This window comes from Malania oleifera, chromosome 3, assembly GCF_029873635.1.
Source record: "Malania oleifera isolate guangnan ecotype guangnan chromosome 3, ASM2987363v1, whole genome shotgun sequence".
NCBI classification, from domain to species: Eukaryota; Viridiplantae; Streptophyta; class Magnoliopsida; order Santalales; family Ximeniaceae; genus Malania; species Malania oleifera.
In genome coordinates, this window is record NC_080419.1 from 82701856 (window position 1) to 82725371 (window position 23516).

The 23516-nt window shown below is 35.9% G+C and overlaps 1 protein-coding gene across 6 annotated transcripts; it reads left to right on the forward strand.

Moving 5' to 3' along the window:
- Positions 1-1699: 1699 nt before the first annotated feature.
- On the forward strand, positions 1700-22944 carry LOC131150899 (pentatricopeptide repeat-containing protein At5g25630). Of its 6 annotated transcripts, XM_058101965.1 has the most exons (6): positions 1700-1857; positions 1990-2052; positions 2222-2319; positions 4301-4465; positions 6476-7384; positions 21619-22944. In XM_058101965.1, exons 4-6 carry the CDS (start codon positions 4400-4402, stop codon positions 22513-22515), a joined length of 1872 nt encoding a protein of 623 aa, XP_057957948.1. In that variant the 5' UTR covers positions 1700-1857; positions 1990-2052; positions 2222-2319; positions 4301-4399; the 3' UTR covers positions 22516-22944. The 6 variants fall into 6 exon arrangements, with proteins under 6 accessions (XP_057957948.1, XP_057957947.1, XP_057957951.1 ...); XM_058101964.1 differs by lacking the exon at positions 2222-2319; XM_058101968.1 differs by lacking the exons at positions 1700-1857; positions 2222-2319 and having other exon boundaries at positions 1893-2052; positions 6565-7384.
- Positions 22945-23516: the final 572 nt, after the last annotated feature.

Here is a 23516-nt window from a genome sequence, read left to right on the forward strand (position 1 = left end):
AGTTCACCATAGCAAGAACCATCAGATTCACCTTTGCATCTAGATCAGCCATCCGGGCCTGGAAAGTTTTCCACAGTGTGGTGAAAGTCCTCTGACATTTCACTTGTCAAACTTGCTTGATGCTGGTGTGATCCCATCACTTCATCAACAAGTCCCCTCAGTTGGGCCAACTCGTTGGCCATATTGTTGGTTGTCTCTTCAACCTGTGCTTCTAGTACACTGATTCTTTCAGCATTGTTTGGTGCCATGGTTACTTATCAAAGCTTCCCAAATTCCACAATGAAGGTAACTGAATTCTCGTAGCAATTGAGCCTTGGCTCTGATACCAAATGTCACGGTCCGACTATTTTCACACCCTTGTGAAGGGTCGTGCGACGCTAGCTAAAGCACTCTTGCTTAACTAGCCATCCTATCGTTTACCAACATTCATCCACGAAGCACTTTCATTAACATTCATTCAAATAGAAGCAGAAACAGTAATCAACTCATGAAAGCCGTGGCAAGCAAGCAGTAAACATTGAAGCAAATGTAATTCATTAACAACACTTTCGTTGACATCGTGTGCTTAGCGAGGGAGGCAAGTAGACTAAACACGTTGACAAAAACTAGTGAGTTTTACAATGACTGATGAACACTCACCCTCCCCTAAAGAGGTTTTTATGTAATTATCATCTTGGCACTAGGAAACATAAAAGTGACCGAGGAGTCATACTGCCTTATTTGGCATACAAAGACATTACTAGCAGAAAATAACCCTACACTAGTATTTACATGATGGAAACCCATCCCAAGCACACGAGATAAGCGATCATAGGCAAGCATAATGCCTTGAACAAGCTTAGCTCGTGACACTGAGCTATGGTTCCCTGTCCACATGAATGGCCCAACTGCTCATGGTTCAAGGCTTCATGTGCATGGCCTTCTTTACCAGCTGCATGGGCCTGCTCATCTCTCCTTTCGTTGGCAGCCCAACTTTTAAAACTCCATGCTCATTGCCTTAGTTCATGAATGGCAGCTAGTGCCCATTTAATTCCCCCCAGGCCAGCCTCTTCACGTGGTGGATGCGCTGCCCATGCACGAGGCTCAACCCCACATGGCCCATGCACGTGCACGACTCAGCTCCCAAGGAGAACTCCACAAACATGCATTTGCAACCCATTTTGCATGGCACAGTCTTGTCATGGCAACCCACTTCTCGGCCACTCTTTTGCTCCTCCAAAACTTATGTGGTCTTGTCACTGCATGCATGTGCTTCCAACCTTAAGTAGCTCTTTAATGCTCACACATGCATGCTTGATCTCTTCAACTTTACACATGCACACGACTTCAAACAAATGTGTGCATGGTACGGTCATGTGCATGGCTCACGTGCACAGTTTCTTTCACGCACAACCTACGTATATTTTAATTTTGACTTTAATGTCCTAAAATTACCCTACAATAATAAAACATGAATATTCGTAAATTTACAGTAAAAATAGAATAATTATCTTAGAATTATCGAATGAGCTCAATATTAAAATACAGGACATAATCAAGTATTTAATTAAAATAGTAACACTTAATTAATGCATTTAAATACTTAATTACGTAACTTCGACGACAATGCCTTTATATTTAAGTGGATAAAGATAAAAATAATTTATTATTCTAATGATTTAATCCAATATTTAATGGGTCTCATATACTATTATTACATACGGACATTTGTAGCTGTAGCCTCTCACTTTGTTTCTCTTATCCCTTCTTTGTCCCACTCATTCAGATGACCTCCGGATAAGATTTTCAAATGTCACATGATTCCAGCTCCCATACTTCCTTACGCCTGCCACTGCCTCTTTCAGCTCAGCACTGCAGGTTAGGTTCTCCTCTCCCCAGTACACAGCCCCCTTTCCTTCCCCTAATTACTTGACATTGCTTTCATTTTCGATTTCCACTCTCTTCCGCAACATCGGAATTCATTTCTGGGGTTTCCCACTTTGATTGCAGGGCACCGGAATTCATATCCTGCAACTGGTTTGGTTTTATTTTGTCTTGGCATTGGTTTTTGAGGTCAGTTTTGCTCCGATCCGAAACACTCGGTCTGCTCTGTTGAAAAAAATTGGTTTCGTGGAAGACTTGTTTCATTTTTTGGTTACAATGTCACGTCTATTGTTGGAAATTTCGTAGATGCATCGAATTTCATGACGTTCTCTAATAATTGATTTTTATGCGTTTCCAGGCATTCCAGCGATGAAATTGTGAAAACAATAAGAATCCTAGTAGGGATTATTTTTATTAGGTTGTCGCATTCGAGCTACTGATTTTTTCATGTTTGAGGTGGGTTTCTGTAACGGTTCTATGGGTATTGGTTCTTGTTTTCAACGCTTATTTAAAAATTTTTAGGGGATTTTCTGACGCAGATGAAGTGGAAATATGGCAAAAAACAATTTCTGAAGGTTCTTTCCCCCCCCCCCCCCTAGTTTTTAGAATTGGAAACTGTTTTTGAAAATTTATGTAAAAAGACCCCCTTCCCAAATGCCTAAATTCATTGAACCCGAATTCTATGAAGTTCATCTCCAACAATTCATTCACCTCATTAGCCTTTCTGCTTATGCAGTAGCCTTGCAAGGATGCAAATCAAAAGTTAGCTTTTAAATACGAAAGCAGCATTTTTTATTTTCAGAGAACTGAAATTCTAAATGTTTCTTTAAAAACTGAAAAGGCTCTCGTTTAGTTGTTCAGGAAAAAAAACTGCCTTTCAAATTGTTAGCAAATTTTAAAATTTAATGCAGTTTATTTTTTTCATTTGCACCAAAACTAGAAACAGCTTTTGATTTGTACTGCTTTTCCAAACAAGTGTTTCAATCTACTATCAACCACCCCCCCCCCCTCCCCCCAAAAGCCGGGGGGGGCACCTCTCATTTTTTGAAATTGTCAAATGTCAATTATTATAAATATTATGCCAATTATGCCTTCTTCATTTTTTAAAATCATTACTTTACATTATGTGTACTTAAAAATCAATTAATGCTATGTAGGAGCACACAGGTTTATTGCATTTGTTTTGGTTTTGTGATTCTTTGTTGTTCTGATATTTTCCATTGTTGAGATTTGGACTGAGGCAAATTATATCTCCTAGTCATATGAATTTTAAATTCTTCTCCTGCCAATATATATTTGGCTACAATTGCTTTTTTCTATGCATTAGCAATCTCTAGACAAAAGTCATCAGGCAAACCTAGTAGGGTTATGCTTGTTGGTTGTGTTATTCTTCTCTCAATTTTTGGTGATCCAGCAGATTTAAGTTTTTACTGCTTAGTTATGTTACACTTTACTACTTCTCCAGTTATTAAATTAATAAAAGCATTCATGAATACCACATGGACGTGGATATTCACTTCTCAATTCATTTCAAATCTAGATGACTATTTGTAAGACTGCCATTGCACATCATATTTGCAATTTTTTATCTGAGTCTTTATCCATGAAGATGGCATTTCCCATATTGAACATATTAAAAAAATTATTAAGAATAACACTTCGTTGCGTGATCACCTATAGGCTATTTGTGACAAGATCAATATTGTTTGGTTCAACATGTTACTTTTTGTGGAAGTTTTCATTGATTCTGAAATTCCAACCTAAATTTTGCACAATTTCTTTCAGTTTCCCTTGAACTCACCTAGTATGCATTGTCTTTTTTGCTTTTGCACTCAAGAAGTCTTATAAAAACAGTGATGATTGCATAGGATACTAGGCAGGGCTATAATTGATTCAAAAACCAAATGGCAAGAGTGAACATAGTTTAAAGCTCTATTGTGGGGGATATGAGAATTGGGTTGCTTTTGAGTTGCATCCTAACGTGTGCTCTGTAATTTTCCATTTAACATTCTGGCTAGTTATAGGGGCTTTAAGATTTGGACTTATCCAGGCAAGGCAATTGAGTTCTTCATCCTGATGACTCCTACATACTCTTCATGTATAAGTGGCTGAGTTTCTACTTTCAAAAATTTAATTTGGTTTTGTGGAAAATGCTTAATAGGGTGTATTGGTTACCATAGAACAATTGCTTGCCGATTGTTGTATTGACTGTTTGTATGTTTCAAACTCTTCAATTTACTTCTTAAGTAATTGAAGCTTAAAATGTACCTATTGCGCAGTATCTATTGCACCCCTGTATTTAAATCTGCTTACCCTCAGTTATCCTTTCTTATGTTTTATGTTTTTCAAATTACTTTTCCAATGTATTTTAGAAAATCAGTGGACACAAAATTCTTTGGGTTTTTCTTGTTAGTTTTGATCATAAACTTTTTCACAGGAACTTCAGTGAGTGAATGTGAACCTAGATTGGGATCCAGTTTCAGGCCATCCTTGTGAAGTCAGGTCCTACGAAGCATAGACGGGTTAAGAGGACTGTATGGAAGAATCCGCCAAAGAAAGGGCTCATTCTGGAAACACAGGTGAACATCAAGGGACAATCAAGGTATTGTTCTACGAACTATTACATAATTGTCTTTGCTATATCATTTTTCTGCTGTGCTGTAAATTGTATCCAGTGTGAGTCTAGGAATCATATTTAATGTCAGTGACTTTAAAATGCGCAGGATTTACCCTTCCTATATTAGAGTCGCTTGTTAACATGGTTCTGTGCACTGTAAAATCCTATTATTAAATCAGTTAGAATATTTATCTGTATTATAATGTGGTTCTGTCAAGGTAGTCAATGATATCTCACCTATTGCTGATTGTTTATCTACTCATTTATTTTCTCCCTCTGTTTCTTTTGCTGGTAGGGTAGAGTCCAGTGTTATACTAGACTACTAGTGAAGGGATGATTATATGTAATACCATTGTACAAATTGTTGTGGAGGATAATGTTGGGCTACCAAGAAACAGCATTTTAGTCAAACAACTGTAGCTGCAATAAGGATGATATGATACTGGAAAAGATTATGAAAGGTAATATTAGACATGAATGTCTTGAGAGTTGACATTATAAAGCAAGCCTTAATGTAGTTTGATAGATTTAGCTGGAAGAAATTTATCTTTCTGTAACTAAAGATATGGCTGTGTAAGAGGGTTCATGTTGTCAATCCCATGTTTGGCTAAGGCAATATTTGATTGATTAGTTAGAGGGACTTCGTATTTCACTTTTTGGCTCTGTTTGGTTGGACTGAAAATATTTTTCATAGTTTTCTATTTTCCAAGAAAAAAGGTAGTCTTTCCTTAATTTTCTTTCTCTGAGGAAGTTTTTTTTAACTCTTGGATGGAAGATATTAGTTATAGTAGGTGGGTAAGGTAGACCTGATCACAAGGTTCTCGGTGATCTAATTCTACAGTGGCTTTCTGTTGAAAGTAGTTTTATCTGTTATGTGTGGCACCAAACAACAAAAGGAAACACGAAACCAATCATAGCAGACATAGCCCTATCTTGATCGTTTGTTTTGTTTTTATTTCTCTGTGAACTCATTGCCTTATGTTGAAATTTTCATGTTTGTAAACAAATATAATAGGACCTGTTAAACAAAATATAATAGGACCTGTTAGGAACTGCTGTTGATTGGTGATGCCCTCTTAGTCTTCGCTCCTTTTTCTTCTTCAAAAAATAAAAAATAAAAAATATATATAAATAAATCAATAAAGAAAAGAAAAAGAAGAAACTTATTTTCTTATCTTTCTATTAGGAATATTTTTATTGCTATTTGTCTGAGCTCATTACATTGTGTTGGGGTTAATTTAGGGACTACTGTTGTTTGCCAATCTCCTCTCTTTCCTCATTTTTTTAGAGGTTACTTTCTCTTTCTCTGCAATCCTACCATGGTATCTTGCAATTTGGTTAAATTTCATTCTTCAGTTATGCCACTAGTTCCCCTCATTTGTCCTCTTCTTTTCCTTAATTTTTTGGGCTAAAAATTGAAAAATAAATAGATAATGGCTGATGGAACAAGTTGTAGGTCGTAACTAGGAAGTATCTGTGCAGGCAGTTTACTCATAGTTCATGCATTTTTGGTAAGAATGGTTCATTCCTAACGAATGTTTTTAGCTAGGCTTCATGTTAAAGCATTGGTTTCCACGTACTAGCTTCATGTTTATTACATTATCCTTATGTTTTTTGTTGGTTAGGGATGTAAAAAGACTAACTCAAGAAATGAGGAAGAAATTAAGTAAGAGATGAAGAATTTTAGAGAGATGTCCTTGAAGGCTAGAATACATGTCAAAGAGTTTACTCTGCATAGGTTCTCCTGATTATTAGAAACCTCCTTATTGAGCTGGCTTGAGGTTTTTATGGGCAACTTCAATAATCAGATGCATTGTCTAATTGTCAATTTGGAACATAGGCCTCTTTAGCATAGCTGGAAAGTCAACTGTGTTGCTTTTCCAGTAGTTTTTGAATAAGTGGAGCTGAAAATACGATTATATGTTCCATCTCCATGGAAGTTTAGATGGACCTTTTGTCGGGTGGGTTCTAATAATTCTAATGTTTAAAATGCAGAAGAGAGATATTGATGATGATAACAGATTATATCCAGTCACAAATGCTGCTAATGCCCAAAATCAACCCTGTTGCATTCTCTGTTTTAGCAAACATGGCTGTCAAACTGTGCGATCGAGGACGAAACTAATGAACATTCTGATAGAAAGAGGGAAGCCGCAGGAAGCTGAGTCAATTTTCAAAAGTTTAATTGAAGGAGGACACAAACCATCCCTGATAGCATACACCACCCTCTTGGCTGCCTTAACCCTCCAGAAGCGCTTTCATTCCATAAGAATGATCATCTCTCAGGTGGAAGAAAATGGAATGAAGCCTGATTCAATATTCTTTAATGCCGTGATAAATGCTTTTTCTGAGTCTGGGAACATAGAGGAAGCTGTGGAAAGCTTCTGGAAGATGAAGGAGAGAGGATTAAGACCCACTACGAGCACTTTCAATACACTGATTAAAGGGTATGGGATTGCTGGAAAGCCTGAAGAATCTCTGAAACTTCTAGAGCTCATGTCCATGGAGGAAAATGTGAAGCCCAATATCAAAACATATAATGTACTTGTCAGAGCATGGTGCAACAAGAACATTACACAGGCATGGAGTATGGTATATAAGATGGTAGCTTCTGGTTTTCAACCTGATGTTGTTACGTACAACACAATAGCAACAGCTTATGCTCGGAGTGGTAAGACAGATAAGGCTGAAGGAATGATTTCACATATGCAAAGCAGTAATGTGCAGCCGAATGAGCGAACTTGTGGCATCATCATAAGTGGTTACTGTAAGGAAGGCAAAATAAAGGATGCCCTGAGGTTTGTGTACAAGATGAAGAATCTTGGAGTGCATCCTAATCTTGTTGTTTTCAACTCACTTATCAAAGGTTTTCTTGACATAACAGATAGAGATGGGGTTGATGAGGTGAGTTTCTATCGATTATTGTTGTTTGATATGATATATTTGTTGCTTCTGCTATGGCTTTTAACTGTATCTAAATGCATCCAAGAGTTTTACTTTTTATTTGAACTAATATTGGGTATACTATATGGATCCTTGGTTATTATTTATTGTTATTGTGATTATTAATTTCTAAAAAATTTCCAACTGCTAATATTAAAAATGTTAGCAACACTAAAGCAATGATGCAGCAGCTGTCCTGCCCTTAATGCTATTCTGTTTCTAACACTGTAACAATCGTATTATATATAACATGATGATACTTGGCTGTTTACAATTGATAGCTACTATTACTCTGTTGTCTAATCCATTGGTTGCAAAATTGTGATGAAACAAGAATTTACTTCGATTCATGGCTATTGTTGAGGTTTTGATTAAATGAATGACCTAACTCAAAGATAGGTCTCTCCCTCGATTTATAATACAAATCAAATACATTTCTAATGACCATAATACCCTTACTACATAACACGGACACATTCAATAATACTAAAAGATCAAAATAACCATTATCACTCCCCCTCAAGGTAGAGCATAAATATCATATGCTCCTAGCTTGTTATAAATAAATTTAACATAAGCACCCCTCAAAGCTTTGGTAAACAAATTTGCAAGCTACATATTGAACTTCACATAAGTCGTAATAATGAGCTTTTGCACAAGTTTCTCCCGAACAAAAATGGCAATCAACCTCAATGTGTTTCGTTTGCCCATGGAAGACTGCATTGGAGGATATATGAACAGCAGCTTGATTATCACACATCAACTGCATAAACTGAGAATGTGGAAAACCCAATTCTTCCAACATGTTCTTCAACCAAACAAGTTCACACGTAGTGTAAGCCGTAGCTCCATACTTTGACTAAGCAATTGACCTAGTCACCATAGTTTGTTTCTTACTCTTCTAAGAAATCAAATTACCACCAACCAAGATATAGTACCCGGTTGTGGATCTTCGGTCAGAGGGTGACTTGGCCCAATCTGCGTCTATATATCCCAAAATATAAGTGTGACTTTAATCTTGATATAAAATACCTCTCCTAGGTGCACCTTTGAGATATCTCAAGATCAAATTATTGCATCCTAGTGACTTGTCCTCGAGAATCCAGTAATTGACTCACTATACTTGTTGCGAAAGATATGCCCAGCCAAGTGATTTTGAGATAATTCAACTTTCCAACAAGTCTCCGGTATCGTCCAAGATTAGGCCACAAATCACCCATATCTAATACTCATTTGTTGTTAGGATCCATGGGTGTATCAATTGGTTTGAATCCCAACAACCCAGTCTCATCCAATAGATCAAGACCATACTTCCTCTATGATAACATAGTTTTCATATGAGATTTGGTTACTTCTATATGCAAAAAGTATTTCAACAGTCACAAATCTTTGGTTTAAACTTAGTATGTAGAAAATTTTTAAGGCTTTGAATATCGTGATCATCATTATCTGTAATAACAATTTCGTCCACATACACGATAAGAAGCATCCTACCCAATGAAGTATGAAGATAAAACATAAAGTGATTTGCTGCACACTGTTGAATGCTAAACTCAAGTAGTACAACATTGAATCGGCCAAACCATGCTCTACGAGACTATTTTCAACCATATAGTGCCTTCTTGAGCCAACACAGTAAGCCTGACTCCCCGTGAGCAACAAACCCAGGTGGTTGCTCCATATAGACCTCCTCAAGATCAGCATGCAAGAAGACATTCTTCGCATCTAACTAATGTAGATGTTAGTGACAAATGGTAGGCAAGAAGATGAACAAATGTATTGATTTAAGTTTGGCAATTGGAAAGTGTTGAAATAATCTAAACCATACACCTAAGTATACCCCTTAGCAACAAGATGTACCTTCAGTTGAGCCACATAATCATTAAGGTTAACTTCCACAACTAATCATAGATTTGTCGGGAGGAAGAGATACTAAGTCCCAAGTATCATTGTCCTATAAAAAATTCATCTCTTCAACCATGGCATTCCTCAACCAGAGAGAGCTAAAGCTTTTAAAGTAGATTTAGGAAGAGCAGTAGATGATAGAGTAGTAACAAAATAATAATAGGAGGGTGATAAGAAGTCATAGCAAACATAGTTGGAGATGGGATGTTGTGTACTTTACCTTTCCGGACAGCAATGAGAGGATCAACATCATAGGAAATCTGATCATCAAAAGAGGAAACCAAAGGTGAGGTAGTAGAAGCTAGAGGGTACTCTCTTCCTTGGAGCTGCCATCATGAATACACCTGCAAATTAGGAAGATCGAGACGATGAGAAGGACTCAAACTACATAGAGACACAGGTGGTTGATTGTGTAAGGTCAACAAACTAGAATTTGGAAGATTAGGCAGAGGAAGAGACTCATTGAGATTCTCTCAGGGACGGAGTGTAGTAAGGTGTGGACTCAAAGAAGCTAACATCTGCAAAAGAAGCAATGCAGGATAGGCCTATAACAATGATATCCATTTTGAGTTTATGAGTAGCCCAGAAAGACACATTTTATAGCTCGAGGATCCAACTTATCCACCTTGGGAGTTAGTTGATAAACAAAGGACACACACTTGAATATTCGAGGAGGTAGAGAGAATAGAGGTGAATTAAGAAAGAGAATGGAGTAGGGAATTTTACTATTAAGAATAGAGGATGACATTCTATTGATAAGATAGTAAGTAGTAAGTACAACATCACTCCAAAACACTTTAACTACATGCATTTAATAAAGTAAAGTGTGAGTGATTTCAAGGATATGTCTATTTTTCCTTTCTGCAAACCCATTTTGTTAAGGAGTGTGACCACAGGATGATTGATGAACTATACCAAACTGAGTCATATAAGTAGTGAATTGAGTATTAAGATACTCTCTAGCATTATCACCCTAAAGTGTTGGAGCTGGCAAACCAAATTGAGTCTTTATTTTAGAACAGAAGGCACAAAATATATGAAATAATTTTGAACGATCTTTTATTAAATATAGTCAAGTCATCCTTTAATAATCATCCACCAAGGTTACGAAGTATCAAAAACCCAACTTGGACACAACTCTACTAGGACCCTAAACATCAAAATGGACTAACATGAAAGGACTTGCAACTCATTTATTGACTCGGGAAGCAAAAGTGACACGATGATGCTTTCCCAACTAACAAGACTAGACACAAAACTCAAATCAGGAACTAGACGTTTCAACTTTTCCAACAAAGGATAACCAAAGTGATAATGAATTTGGAGAGGTGTGGTAGTAGCAGTGCACGTGGTAGAAGGATATAGTAGCTCAAAGTGATAAAGTCCACCAGCTTCACACCCTTTGCCAATTGTCTTCCTTGTCTTCAAATCCTAAATAACCACAGAATCAGGGAAGAATGTTATTGAGCAATTCATGGATTTGGTAATCTTGCTAACAGACATAAGGTTGAAGGGAAACTTGGGAAATACTAAACCAAAGTGGGATTTACAGTCCCAATTCCCTCAATGGTAGTGGTAGATCCATCATTAAGAGTGACACAAGGTAAGTTTTTGGGATACTGGAAGAGCAGAGAAGAAATTTAGTATACCTTTGGTTTGATCAGTGCAACGGAGTCTATAACCCAAGGACTAGAACAAGGAGTACCGGATAACAGGCATACTGTGGGATTACCTATTTGGGCAAGAGATGCAATGGGAAGAGAAGCTTGCTGCGACGCTTGATACTGTTTGAACTTGGAATACTCTTACTCTGACACAGATATATTACGTTCCCCCACACTTGGCCCCAAAGGTGTGGAGTTGGTGGTGGTTACATTAGCAACACATGAAGATCTATTGTGGTGATCCCAATACCGCTTAATAGTATGATTACCTCATCCACAATGAGTGCACTTGCAAGGAGTGCCCGTACCTCGTCCATATCTACCACCACAACCGCTTGAACCACCTTGGTAACTTTTGTAGTTGTTTGGTACCAAGTGTGACAAAGGTTGTCCTCTCAGAGCCAGATGCAAGAGTAAAGGAAGTACAAAGGACACGAGAATAAACAGCGGCAAATTATGGAAACTCTGCATCACTAAGAATCTAGGATCGGATTGCCTCAAACTCAGGTTTCAAACTCACTAGAACTCGAAAAACTATTATCTGCTCCCTCTGCTTTTGCATCTCTTGAACATCGGTAGTTATGGGTTACACATTGTTAAGCTCCTCATGAATATGTTTCATCTCTTAAAAATATTTTGTAATGCTTTTATCTCCCTACTATAATTGAAAGTACTCCTGGGATAAATCATACATACATGTAATGTTACTAGAGTATAGAAGCTTGGCATAATCCCAAATCTCCTTGCATGTATCTAGATGCATGCACATCTATGCAATCTGGGGCTGTTCCATCGAATTCCATAAAGGGAAACAATCAATGCATTTTCCTGAATCCGCACTTCTTTTCTCTTCTCATTAGAAGGACCTGATTGGAGCAAGTGGACAAATTTTTTTAGTTTTGCTAAATAAACACGAACAACACTAGACCATTGAACATAATTCTTTCTATCCAAATTTTTAGTTGTTATTTTGTGGCGGTGATGAAGGAAACATGTTTTTGAGATTCATAGACTCCATCTGAGCACTCACAAACCAGCAACCACACCACTATCAAATAAGAAGAATCAAAACTAATTGGGACAACCAAAAATGAGGTGAACTACTAAAACTACCATGGACAAGGTGAACCACCTACACACTAATAAAACACTTCCACAACCTCACAATTCAACTTATGAACATTGCCACTGCTCCAAGAAACTCACAAAAAGCCTTTATGAACATTGAACAACAACTAACAGATTACCAAGAGTGCATGGTAAAAATAGGTTGTATCTTTGAGCAAAAAAGCATGCTCAATAGCTTGATAATATGGTCTAGGGAAGGAATCAAAACATGTTGGAAGAAAAAAGGTGGCTAGAATCACTCTCATGCACTGGCATGTGGCGTTGGGACTACTGGCAATTAGCCGGTGTGTGGGGGTGTGTGGTGGAGTTTTCGACAATGGGATTTTGTTGGGTTATGTCAGAGGCTTATGTTTTTGGCTATATGGTTGGTTTTGTGAAATAATGAAGGGTTGTGGTGGTCCTAAGAAGGGCAGTGATGGGAGAGTGTTTTTCGATGGTCGCCGAGTGCGATAGGGTTTAGATTGGATCACGCTATGTAACAATGTTGAAATTTTGACAAAATGAACGACCTAACTCGAAGATAGGTCTCCCCCTCTATTAAATCAAATACATTCTAGTGACCATAATACCCTTACTAACTCGCAGTAATTAACATAACACTAACACACTTAATAATAATACTAAAAGACTAGAATAACTATTAACATATATCTTAGTGCTTGAACTTGAATTCCTATGGTTATCTTACCTAAGGGAGAGTTGGATATTGAATACCCATGTTCTAGGCATGGTTTGAAATTGTAGTTGCGGGTAATGTTGCGTAATGGTTGCGGGTGTTGTGGGACGTAGGAGACGCAGGTGTTACGTAACGGGAAGCGAGGGTAACGGTTGTGAAAATTTTTCACGCGTGCACAACCATGCCAAATAAGCATGAAATTCATTAATGCATGATTTTTAATGAATTTTGATGGCTTTGATTCAACTTACAAATGCTTTTTAATAGGTAATATGATTTTTATATTAATTTTAGTACGCTGTTTACAAAAAAAGGCATATTTTTTTATAGTTTGCATTACTTAATGAGTAAAAAAATGTAGAAATGTAATTAAAATGAAGAATCAATTAATTAAAGACATAAAGTTACTAAAAATAAGTCAACACTTAATATACACATACATGAATTTGAAAATTGATTGGTATCAAATATCAATAGTTGAATACATGAATATAATTTTACAAATTTATAACATAGCACATGTCGCCACCAAAATGAATGACCTGGAGGGTCTTCATAATTTGCATCTCTATCTTGAGATTGGATTGAGAATTATCTCTCCACCCTTGTGGAAATACATAACTGAATAAACTCATGTTTACGTCATTTTGTTGTTGCTCCTGAAAATGTACTAGTGGTGAAGAAGATCCAATTAATATAGGAGGTGCATAATCTCCTCCTTGACCATATCCTAAATAATATCCATAAGTTGGGCCTAGGGCTGGCTCTGGGTAGTGTGTAGAAGAAGACTCACTAGATCCTGAGATTTCTGATCCACTATGATAAAAACGTGAGTCACGAGATGCATCATGTGGATATGCTGGATGAGATCCATATGATTGTGATGATCAATCATCTAAACCAAAGTCGCCAAAACTACGAACTACACCATATGAATCTTTAACAAAATCATTAGGGTCACCACTAGCACTCATTTTGGGTTGTGAAGATTGGTTCCCTGGAGGAATACCCAAGTCATAATTTTCAGGTATATCATGTAGTCCATAATGACTAGAAGGATATATATCCCGTACAAATGATGTCCCTGTGTCATATTTATAATCATATTTTACACCGCCGCCACCACCACCACCACCACTACCACCCCCCCAACCCCAGCTCCTGTACCACTACCACTATTATCATCACTTGGTGGGTTCAAACCAAGATTGTCATCACTTTGTGTATGTTCAGGGCTTGAACTTAAATCATGCACGTTTATTGGTGGTTGATTACCTTCTTCTGCAGTACCACCAATCTCGTCATTTAACTAATTTGAATTGTCCTAACCGTCGAGTAGTGGTGTCTCTCTCTCCTCTAACCACGGAATCAAAGGATTATCTTCTTTGATAATGTAGTCCAAATTTATAGGATTGAAACCATCTTCAATTTCCTATTGACTTCTTCTCATTGTATGTTTTAACTTTAACCTCATGTTGTAATGTATGAAAACAAGTTTTTGTAGTCTCATGTACTTTAATCTAGTTCTTGTTTTCATATGTATGAGGCTAAAGGTGCTCCAATTATGCTCACAGTTCAAAGCTAATGTGGTTTGGTTGAGAACTCTGATTGCTATTCTTTGGAGCTCAGGAGCACACAAGCCATGATGAATCCACCATTCGACTGCATGAATAATTAAAGAGAGTTTTATGTCAGTATAACGTATTTTTCAAGAGTCAAATTTGAACATAAAGAGAGAAAATAGAGTCATTCATCCATTATTTAGCTATATTTACTATGATTTGTTTGTTTCACTGCCCTTTAAGCCAACGGGGTTCCAAATGTCTCCTGCCTATCTCGATATAGAAACAACTAAAAAAGGATGATTGTGAAATATAATTAATTAATTAGATGTATTAATAATTATTCTAGAAAGTATTATAGAATACTAAAACAATTCATTATCCAATTTAATAGAACTAATACTTACTTGATTAATAGCCTGAATTTGAGTATCTATATCAGGTACCAACTTGGTTATCACTTTTTTAACCCTATCCATGACTTCTTTAGCAACTTCAGGAGGGTGGGGCACCATAAAGAAATTTTGGTTTCAAAAAATACCCTAAAATTAAATTTAGAAACATATTAATCAATAGTTTTTTAATGCAACTATGCAAAATTTAAAAGTTAAAATAATAAGAAATTGTATTTGATTTACACTTACCAGCAGCGTGCAAATCTTGGTGCAATTGAAAACTCCACCGATTGTCGATAATTTTCCAATAGTCTTTGTAGGATCGACAATCTTTTTAAATAACCAACTTTGCCCTATCTATGGCTTCGTATATGAAACACGTGGTTGATTTTTCATCACCATCAACCAATTTAAGAACTTTCACTAAAGGTTCCTGCACTTTAATTATATTAGAGGCCTTTTGCCAAAACTCTTTGACTAAGATAAATCTTCTTCAAATCATATGCTGGGTCTGATTTTGCTATCCCAAACCTTGAGTTTTTCCAAGCATCAGATATAAACATTTCCTTTAATGCTTGTTTATGCCTAACAATAGTCTCCAATGCAATGAAGTTGGCGGCAAATCGAGTGATGGTAGGACGAAGTAACTCTCTATTATTTGTGAATTTTTTCATGAAATTTACTGTCCATGTGTGGTTGTAAATAAATAAGGTTATTGTTTTTGTATCTTCTAAGGCCTTCTTCACGTTACTTTTCTTACCAATATCTTCAAGAATAAGGTCTATGCAATGAGCTGCACATGTTGTTCGATAGAGATTGTGCCTCTTCTACATTAATAATTTCCTTCCCGCCTTCATTATCACACACTACTTGGACAACATTCTCCTCTCCAATTTCTCTCCTTTTTTGTTTATCCTAGTGGCGCTGATGGGTTAAGTAGAAAGATTATTCATGCTTAGGGCCTGGGAGCTATCAAGAGGTCTTATGACAGGAAGGGAGGCGATGGAGGTGTCTCATGTTTGTAGATGATACTATTTTTCTTTTCATCAAGGATATTGTTGGGAAATTCTAAAAAGTATATAGGTGAAAATTTTTTAGAAGATTTTGTGAGTGAAGATCAACATTGGCAAAGAGTTGGGTGACTTGTATTAATATGGATCACGATATTTTGGATGGTTTCAAGGCTTTAGTTGGATGCAAGTGTTTTGCTTGGCCTCTGTCTTCCTTAGACCTTACTCTAGGGAGTAATCTTGCCTCAATTGGCTTTTAGTATCTAGTGGTTGGGAGTGGTGAGAGATTGGAAGGTGGAAGAGGGCACATATATTTCTAGGGGCTGTATAACACTTATCATTGTTTCGTTTTCTAATACCCATATTTATTTATTTATTTTTTATCCCTTTCTAGAGTTGCTATGAGGGTAGTGAGTGTTTTGAAGACACTTATAAAAGACTTCTTATGGTCTAGCACACGAGAAAATAAGAGGGCTCACTATGTTAGTTAGGATGTGGTTAGGAGACCTAAGTCTCGAACGGAATTTGGGGCTTGGAAATGTGGTTTCTTAGAACATTTCTTTAGTCGGGAAATGTTTATGGAGATTCCCATTAGAGATGAATTTTCTTTTGTGCAAGGTCACTAGAAATAAGTATAGTGTTGAGGGGCTTCTTAAACAAGTTATGGCTATTTGATTTAGTTTCAGGAAGAATTTTGGGGGAGAGGGGGGGGGGGGGTGTCACCTTAGAGGCCTTGATGCCTCATTCAGATTATCTTCAATTGATAATTCTCTAATCTCTTCTTTTTATTCTTCATAGAGGGTGCTCTCACTTGGAATTTCTACTTCCTAAGGAATCTCGAGGAAAGAGAGGTTGATGAACTCATTGTTTTACTAAATGTTTTGGATATTTTTCTTTCCTAGAATTCTAGGGTTTGATTAGGGGATTCTTCGGGCGCTTTGTCCTATTAATTATTTCTTTCTACATCTAATAAAACCTTTAATTTCCTCTTCTTTTCCATAAATTAATGTTATTTGGACGGCTAAGGTTCCCTTTAAGATCATGGCCTTCATTGGACTTTGACTCTTAACATAATTAATGCAAATGACTTATTACAGATTATGGGTAAGGAGACCTTTTAAGGCTATCAGCCTCATTCTTTTGGACTTTGACTCTTAATATTAATACAAACGACTTGTTCCTGCTTAATGTCCAAGGGTTAAAAATTCACTTTCTAGAGTCTAGGTCTTCCACCTTCAATTCAATCTCTTAGCTTTTGCATTCTATTTTAATGCAAAGTTGGGAACCATATTTAGCCTTTATAATACCGCTTGATGCAGTCAAGAGTAGAGTGAGACAATAATTTACTTCAATCGTCAACTGAAGCAGTCATGATCATAGTTTTAAAAAATCAGGGCCTAGCGGTCATTTTGGATGTTATGTAATAGCATCGATGACTTTCAAGATCATTTCAAGGCATATCTTAGAGGTATGCTAATTCACAACCATAACGGCTGTTATAGTCCATTACGGTAGTGTAATAGCCATTATGGAATGTTATGGGCCATCACAGACGGTTACAGTCACAAACTAACTATGATTGACTAAAGAATAGGTTTTTCGTCTTCCCCACCCCCCGGCCCCCCTCTTTTCCCTTTATTGAAGCTTAAAAACTCAATCTTAAGTTGGTTTATTTAGTTGGTATTTTTTTTTTTATAAAATGAAAATTCATTTTTTTTTGTTTATTTCCCTTGACATTTTTAGTTTGTATTTTTTCAATAAAAAAACTTTTTTAAAAATAAACCGAACTTTTTCTCTTTATTGAATTACATATGTTTGTATTTTAAGTTCTTTCAATTTTATTTTATTTTTTGTTTTTCTTACACCTAGTTGGAGACTCAAATGCACTCTATTGTATGCATTTTTTTCTTGTTTAACATATGAACATTCTATATTTTATTTTTTCGATAACAAAAATTCCATTAAAGACTAGTAGAGTACAAAAAATGGCATTATATATTTTATATTTCTTTATATTTATGATTTCTTAGTTTGAATTTCACTTATAATCAGTAAAATAGTGAAAAGTAGCATATGCATGCTGCTTCTTGTCAATAGCAACTAAAACAACTGAGATGACATCCAATACTTGAAGGATATGTTACATTTAAATTGATTAAAATTTGCTAAAAATTATTCAAAGCATTAGTATATAGGATTTTAGGATCAAAACAAGTAAATATATATGTTATTAAGAAGTTTGCTAATGCAAAAAAATGAATTCAAGGATGCGGTGGCCATTACCCGTTATCCACGATGGGCATGATCATTACCCTGCGACTGTTACTGTTATGCAGACTATTACCGTTATTTAAAACCATGGTCATAAGTGCTGCGAGACAGGGGTTTACTTTGATTATCATCCAAGCCTAGTTTTCTTGGGTTTGTAACCCGGAAAATCTAATTTTACATTTAGTTTTGAGTATGTCTATTCTTAGGAATAAAGTGGTTATGGTATAGGAATTTTGTAGTTTGCAAAAGAAAGTGTCATCATCATAAAGCAAATGGCATTAATTTTTATTTTATTAATCCATAGCATGGAATAGACAAGGAATTATTATTCCCACAGCAAATGACAATATGAAAATTTTTAGTAATCCACAGAATGAAATAAACAAAGAATGATTATTCCCAAAGCAAATAACAATGCAAAAAATTTTATTAATTCATAGCATGAAATAGACGAGGATTATTCTCAAAGCAAATAATAATACAAAGATTTTTTATTAATCTGCAGCATGAAATAGACAAGGAATTATTATTCAAAAGTTTCACCATGGGAATATCTATTCCTCCTATTCTATGCTTGTTGGAATAACATATCTTTTTGCATTGTCATTTTGCTTTATGATAATTTTTTTTTTCTTTGTTAGTTATCTTTATACTAAAGAGTGTGAGATCATTGTTCCTAGGAATTGATATTCCACGAAGCAAACATAACCTAAGTTCTTCAGGAAATTTAAGAGCCAAAACACTTAAAATTTAATAAATGTCAAGTTGAGTTGAATGATTCATAAGCTTCTATTTACTATTATATCAGTCCCTCGAAGCCCTAGCAACAATAAAGTACAACCCTCTATTCAAACTGTACCCAGCTATAGACAATAAATGAATGAAATAGAAAAAATGACTCAGATACCTGTAAATAACTTAAAAGATCTAGGATGCTACAGCAGAATGGACACTAACTATGCTGGAATAGCATGAACTGTAATAAATCCGTTTCTTGGTTTTTTATTATTGTCTGCACACATATCCAATCCCCATTGATGTGGCTACTGGGTTGTGTCTTAATGGCTGCTCTCAGAATCCTGATCTGATTGTTTATTAAACACTTGCTAATATGCATGTTCACAGAATTCTGATATGTGATTGTTTATTAAACACTTGCTAATATGTTAACAGGAGCAGAATCTTGTCAGTTTTCGCCTTAAGTGGCACATGAGCCATGGATTTTGGGGAATCTCATTTGGTCTTAGCTTTCTTTTATGAGAACAGGAGTGCTGTCTTTTTGGATGCTTTCTGCTTGTTTTTTTGCTTAGCTTGTGGAAGAACTGTTAGATTAACACTTTACCTAAAAGCTTAAGCTGTTAGGTTGTGGGCCAACAATGTATATCAAGGTTTAACACTCCCCCGCACGTGCAGCCCGACAGCATGTGGAGAGATAAACACATGATAAATAACACCCATAATAAGGAATACAATATTTTTTCTTTTTAAATTGCGGGCAACAAAACTAGATCCGAGGACCTCCTGGTAACCAGTTCTGATACCATGTTAGATTACCATTTTTTCTAAAAGCTTAAACTGTTAGGTTGTGGGCCAACAATGTATATCAAGCTTTAACAAGAACTAATACATCTATATTAGTCAATATTTGTTTACACAGCCTTACCACTGCTGGTAGAGTAACAAGAAAAAAATTATTGCTTGCTCATTTCTAAACCGTAAAATGGGAGGGTGTATTTCTGCTGGAGGCTAGAGAAAATTGTCTCTCATCTTGGATCCCGGGTTCTCACCTTTCATGATGGTTTTACAATCTTCACTTTAAATCATTAAAATCTTATTTAGTAAAGTCCATACTTTCCAAGGAAAATGTCGCTCCATTAAATCCAATGGTGCAGGAAATGCTTGTGTTTTTACTGGAGAATGAGTATTCATTCATTGATGCTTTAGAGCTGTTAAGGCTTGATTTCCATTGTTAGCTCTCAACCTAATAGTTAAAGCTTTTAGGTAAAATGGAATCTGACATGGTATCAGAACTGGCTATCAGGAGGCCCTGGTTTATAGTCTTGTCGCCCACATTTATTATGTGGTGTTTTAAAAAAAATATTGTATTCCTTGTAATGGCTATTATCTATCGTGTGTTTATCTCTCCACTTGCTGTCGGACTGCATGTGCAATGGAGTGTTAAGGCTTGATATACATCTTTAGCCCACAACATAATAGCTTAAGTTTTTAGGTAAAGTGGTAATCTAACGAGTGAACAAATCCCACCCATGTGGCAATTCGTGACCATGCATGCACCACTAAGTCTTGACATTATTGTGCTAAGAATGATAATATATTCTCTCTTTTTTGTAGAATAATTTACATTTTTGTTTTGAACTTAATATGGATTTATTTAATCATTAATATTTTCATAGAACTTTTTGGTTATAAATACCTTTCTGAACACAGTTTTGAATCTAGGCAATATCTGCTTTCTTGGTTATAAGTAAGCATATTTAACTTTTTCCTGTTGACACCATATCATTTTTGTATGGGTAAATTACAACCATAAGCCCCTGAAGTTTCATTGAGTTGCACTTTATTCCCTGAAGTTTTTAACTGTGGTAGTTTCTTTTCTAATATAAAAAAGAAATATATTAAGGAAGAAAAGAGAAATTACAATATAAGGGAGAGGACAAGAAATTCTTTATAAAAAAAAAAAAAAAAAAGCCAAATAAAGAAAAAAAAAAAAAAACAGAGAGAAGGGGGAAAAAATAACAGAACCAAACTAAGAAAACCCTTCTTTAATCCACTGCCATCATAATTAATAAAAGACTAAGTTTGCTAATTCCTGCTGGCCTTTCTTCACCTTTACAGCAACGCCCTTGACGAACGTCATTTCCTTCAGGAACAGACAACCGTAACCCCATCTTGTCCACAACTTACTGCCCTTTTCCAAGGTCATTTCCCCAAAGTATACAAATTCCCTTGCCCTGCATCATAGAATGTAGATGGTAGCAGATACGATAGATCCCCAAGTAAATCAGATGACATATACCGCCGCTGTTCCTGATTTTCATCCAATAACAGACCATCATCACGTGCAAACTTGCTATCGACATCATTTTCATCCTGACATATCTGGCATTGCTTTTTCTCCTTGCCTTTAATATCCTTTTCTTTCAAATCCCTTTTTTGACCGTTAACATCCACCTGCTCCGCTACCTGACCAAGATAAATCTTACTGCTTAATTGTGGTAGTTTTTTAGGCTAGTTTGGATCAATCAAAGCTGAAAGTAGAACCTTAAGGATCAAAAAGTTGCAATTAAAACTTTAGGGAGTGATCTGCTATGCAGTAAAACTTCAGGGGCTTGTGGTGTAGTTTGCACTTTTTTATTGTTCCATATGGTTCTGGAGAAGATAGAAAGAAAAACTAAAATCTTTAAGAACCACTCTAATATCACTCATTAAGATTCTCAAGGTTAAAGAAAAAAAAAAGAGAATTTAAAATCTCTAATAATCTAATCATTGAGAATCCACATTGTGTTCTCAAGTGATTTGTTTTCCTCTAATCAGGAAACATACTCTTTGTATCAATCTGGCAGGTTCTGAAATTGATGGGAGAATTTGGAATCAAACCAGATGTGATAACATTTAGCACCATCATGAATGCTTGGAGTGCTGCAGGATTCATGGACAAATGTAGAGAAATTTTTGATGACATGGTTAAGGCTGGTATAGAACCTGATGCTCATGCGTACAGCATTCTTGCTAAAGGTTATGTATGTGCACAAGAGCCTGAGAAAGCTGAAGAACTCCTGAATACAATGATTGAATCAAGTTTCCATCCCAATGTTGTGATCTACACAACTGTCATCAGTGGATGGTGCAGTGCTGGCAGAATGGAATTTGCAATGAGGGTCTTTGATAGAATGTGCGAGTATGGAATCTCTCCCAATTTGAAGACATTTGAGACGCTAATTTGGGGGTATGCAGAAGCAAAGAAGCCATGGAAAGCAGAAGAAATGCTCAAAACAATGGAAGAATTTAAGATTCAACCTGAGAAATCCACTATCTTGCTCATTGCTGAAGCCTGGCACACCATCGGATTAACAAAAGATGCAAATAGAGTGCTGGGCGCTGGAAAAGCTCTGGAAATGACTAATGGAAGAGTGATGGGTGATCAGGCACCAGTGGAGAACTTAGAGAAAATCTATCAGAAGCAAAGAATGGCTGCCTCTTATTCCAATTTGTTACATTTACAGAGTGAAAATGTAAATGACCAAAAAGGGCCAGGTACTCTTAAAAGAAGGCGGATAGTGTTGAAGGATGCTGATTTTTTGTCAGAGTGCCCGTGGACAGCTACTAAATCCATGCATCTTATAACTCAAACCTGTAGATTTGGGGCAAGATTGCCTATCATTTGCCAGAAGCAAGCACAGGGAAAGCTTACCATGTGTGGTCAACTTGCAAATTCGTGTACGGTGGTGTTCTTGAATTGAAGGAAAGAACTGCTGCGTTATATTTCACTAAAGAAAAGATGGGGGTTGGTATACAGATGATGTAGATAGTCAAAAGGAGTTCATTTGTTGCGAGATTTTAATGCGAGCCCCCCCATTTCTTAGTGGATTTTCTGATTGTGCAATGTTGACCCACCCAATATGTCACACTGCATTGGTACTGAACAGAAAATATGCAGTTATAAACCTGTGTTATTAATCTCTCTGCAGATTGAACACAGCGGAGCAGGTGGGAAGATATTTTCATAAATGCTTAGCACTTAAGAGCCCAGAATTTTTGATTACTGATTTGCGCGGGTGCCTGTACAGCTATAGTGGTTCTATTTGTATTATTTCATCTTGTAATGTGTACTACTTAACTAGCTCTCTCTTGGCTGTGTAATTTGAGCACTATAAATTTGGTTTTGATAATTGTCATTTTGCAAGATCAAAGGATGCAATAGTCCAAAAGGCAACTCATCACAGCCGTATCCTTTTGCTCTTCGAAGCAAAACATTAGGTTGAAACTGGGAGAATCATTACTAATCACCAAGAATGAAAAAACTAGGCCTGTTTTGAGGAAAGCGGCTTTTATTTTTTATTTTAATTTTCAAAAATCTGTAAAAAGTTAACAAATTTTTTATTTTTACATATACATAAAATAAATCAACTACATAAACATAGTTGACGCTATTTGATTGCAAAAATAGTTTTATTTTCTATTTATAATTTTTAAATAATTACAAAAAAATGTCATCTAATTTTTAAATTTTTTATATTTATACAACCAATTAAAAAAATGTTAAATGTTTACATTTCAAACTCTTACATTACATATTAAAAAGCATATAATTAGAATTTTGGATTTTAATTTGCATTGATTAATTTTAGAGTTCTTCTAAATTCACATATTCAAATTGAAGGTACAAAATCCATGATCTCAAATATTTCCTTATATAAATTTTGTAAAATTAAAAAGCAAATTGTCTTTTTTGTAATTATTT

Coding starts and splice junctions, on each gene's coding strand:
- LOC131150899 (XM_058101965.1), top strand. CDS start 4,400: ATGGAAGAATCCGCCAAAGAAAGGGCTCATTCTGGAAACACAGGTGAA. Junction 4,466..6,475: donor AACATCAAGGGACAATCAAG/GTATTGTTCTAC, acceptor TTTAAAATGCAG/AAGAGAGATATTGATGATGA. Junction 7,385..21,618: donor ATAGAGATGGGGTTGATGAG/GTGAGTTTCTAT, acceptor TCAATCTGGCAG/GTTCTGAAATTGATGGGAGA.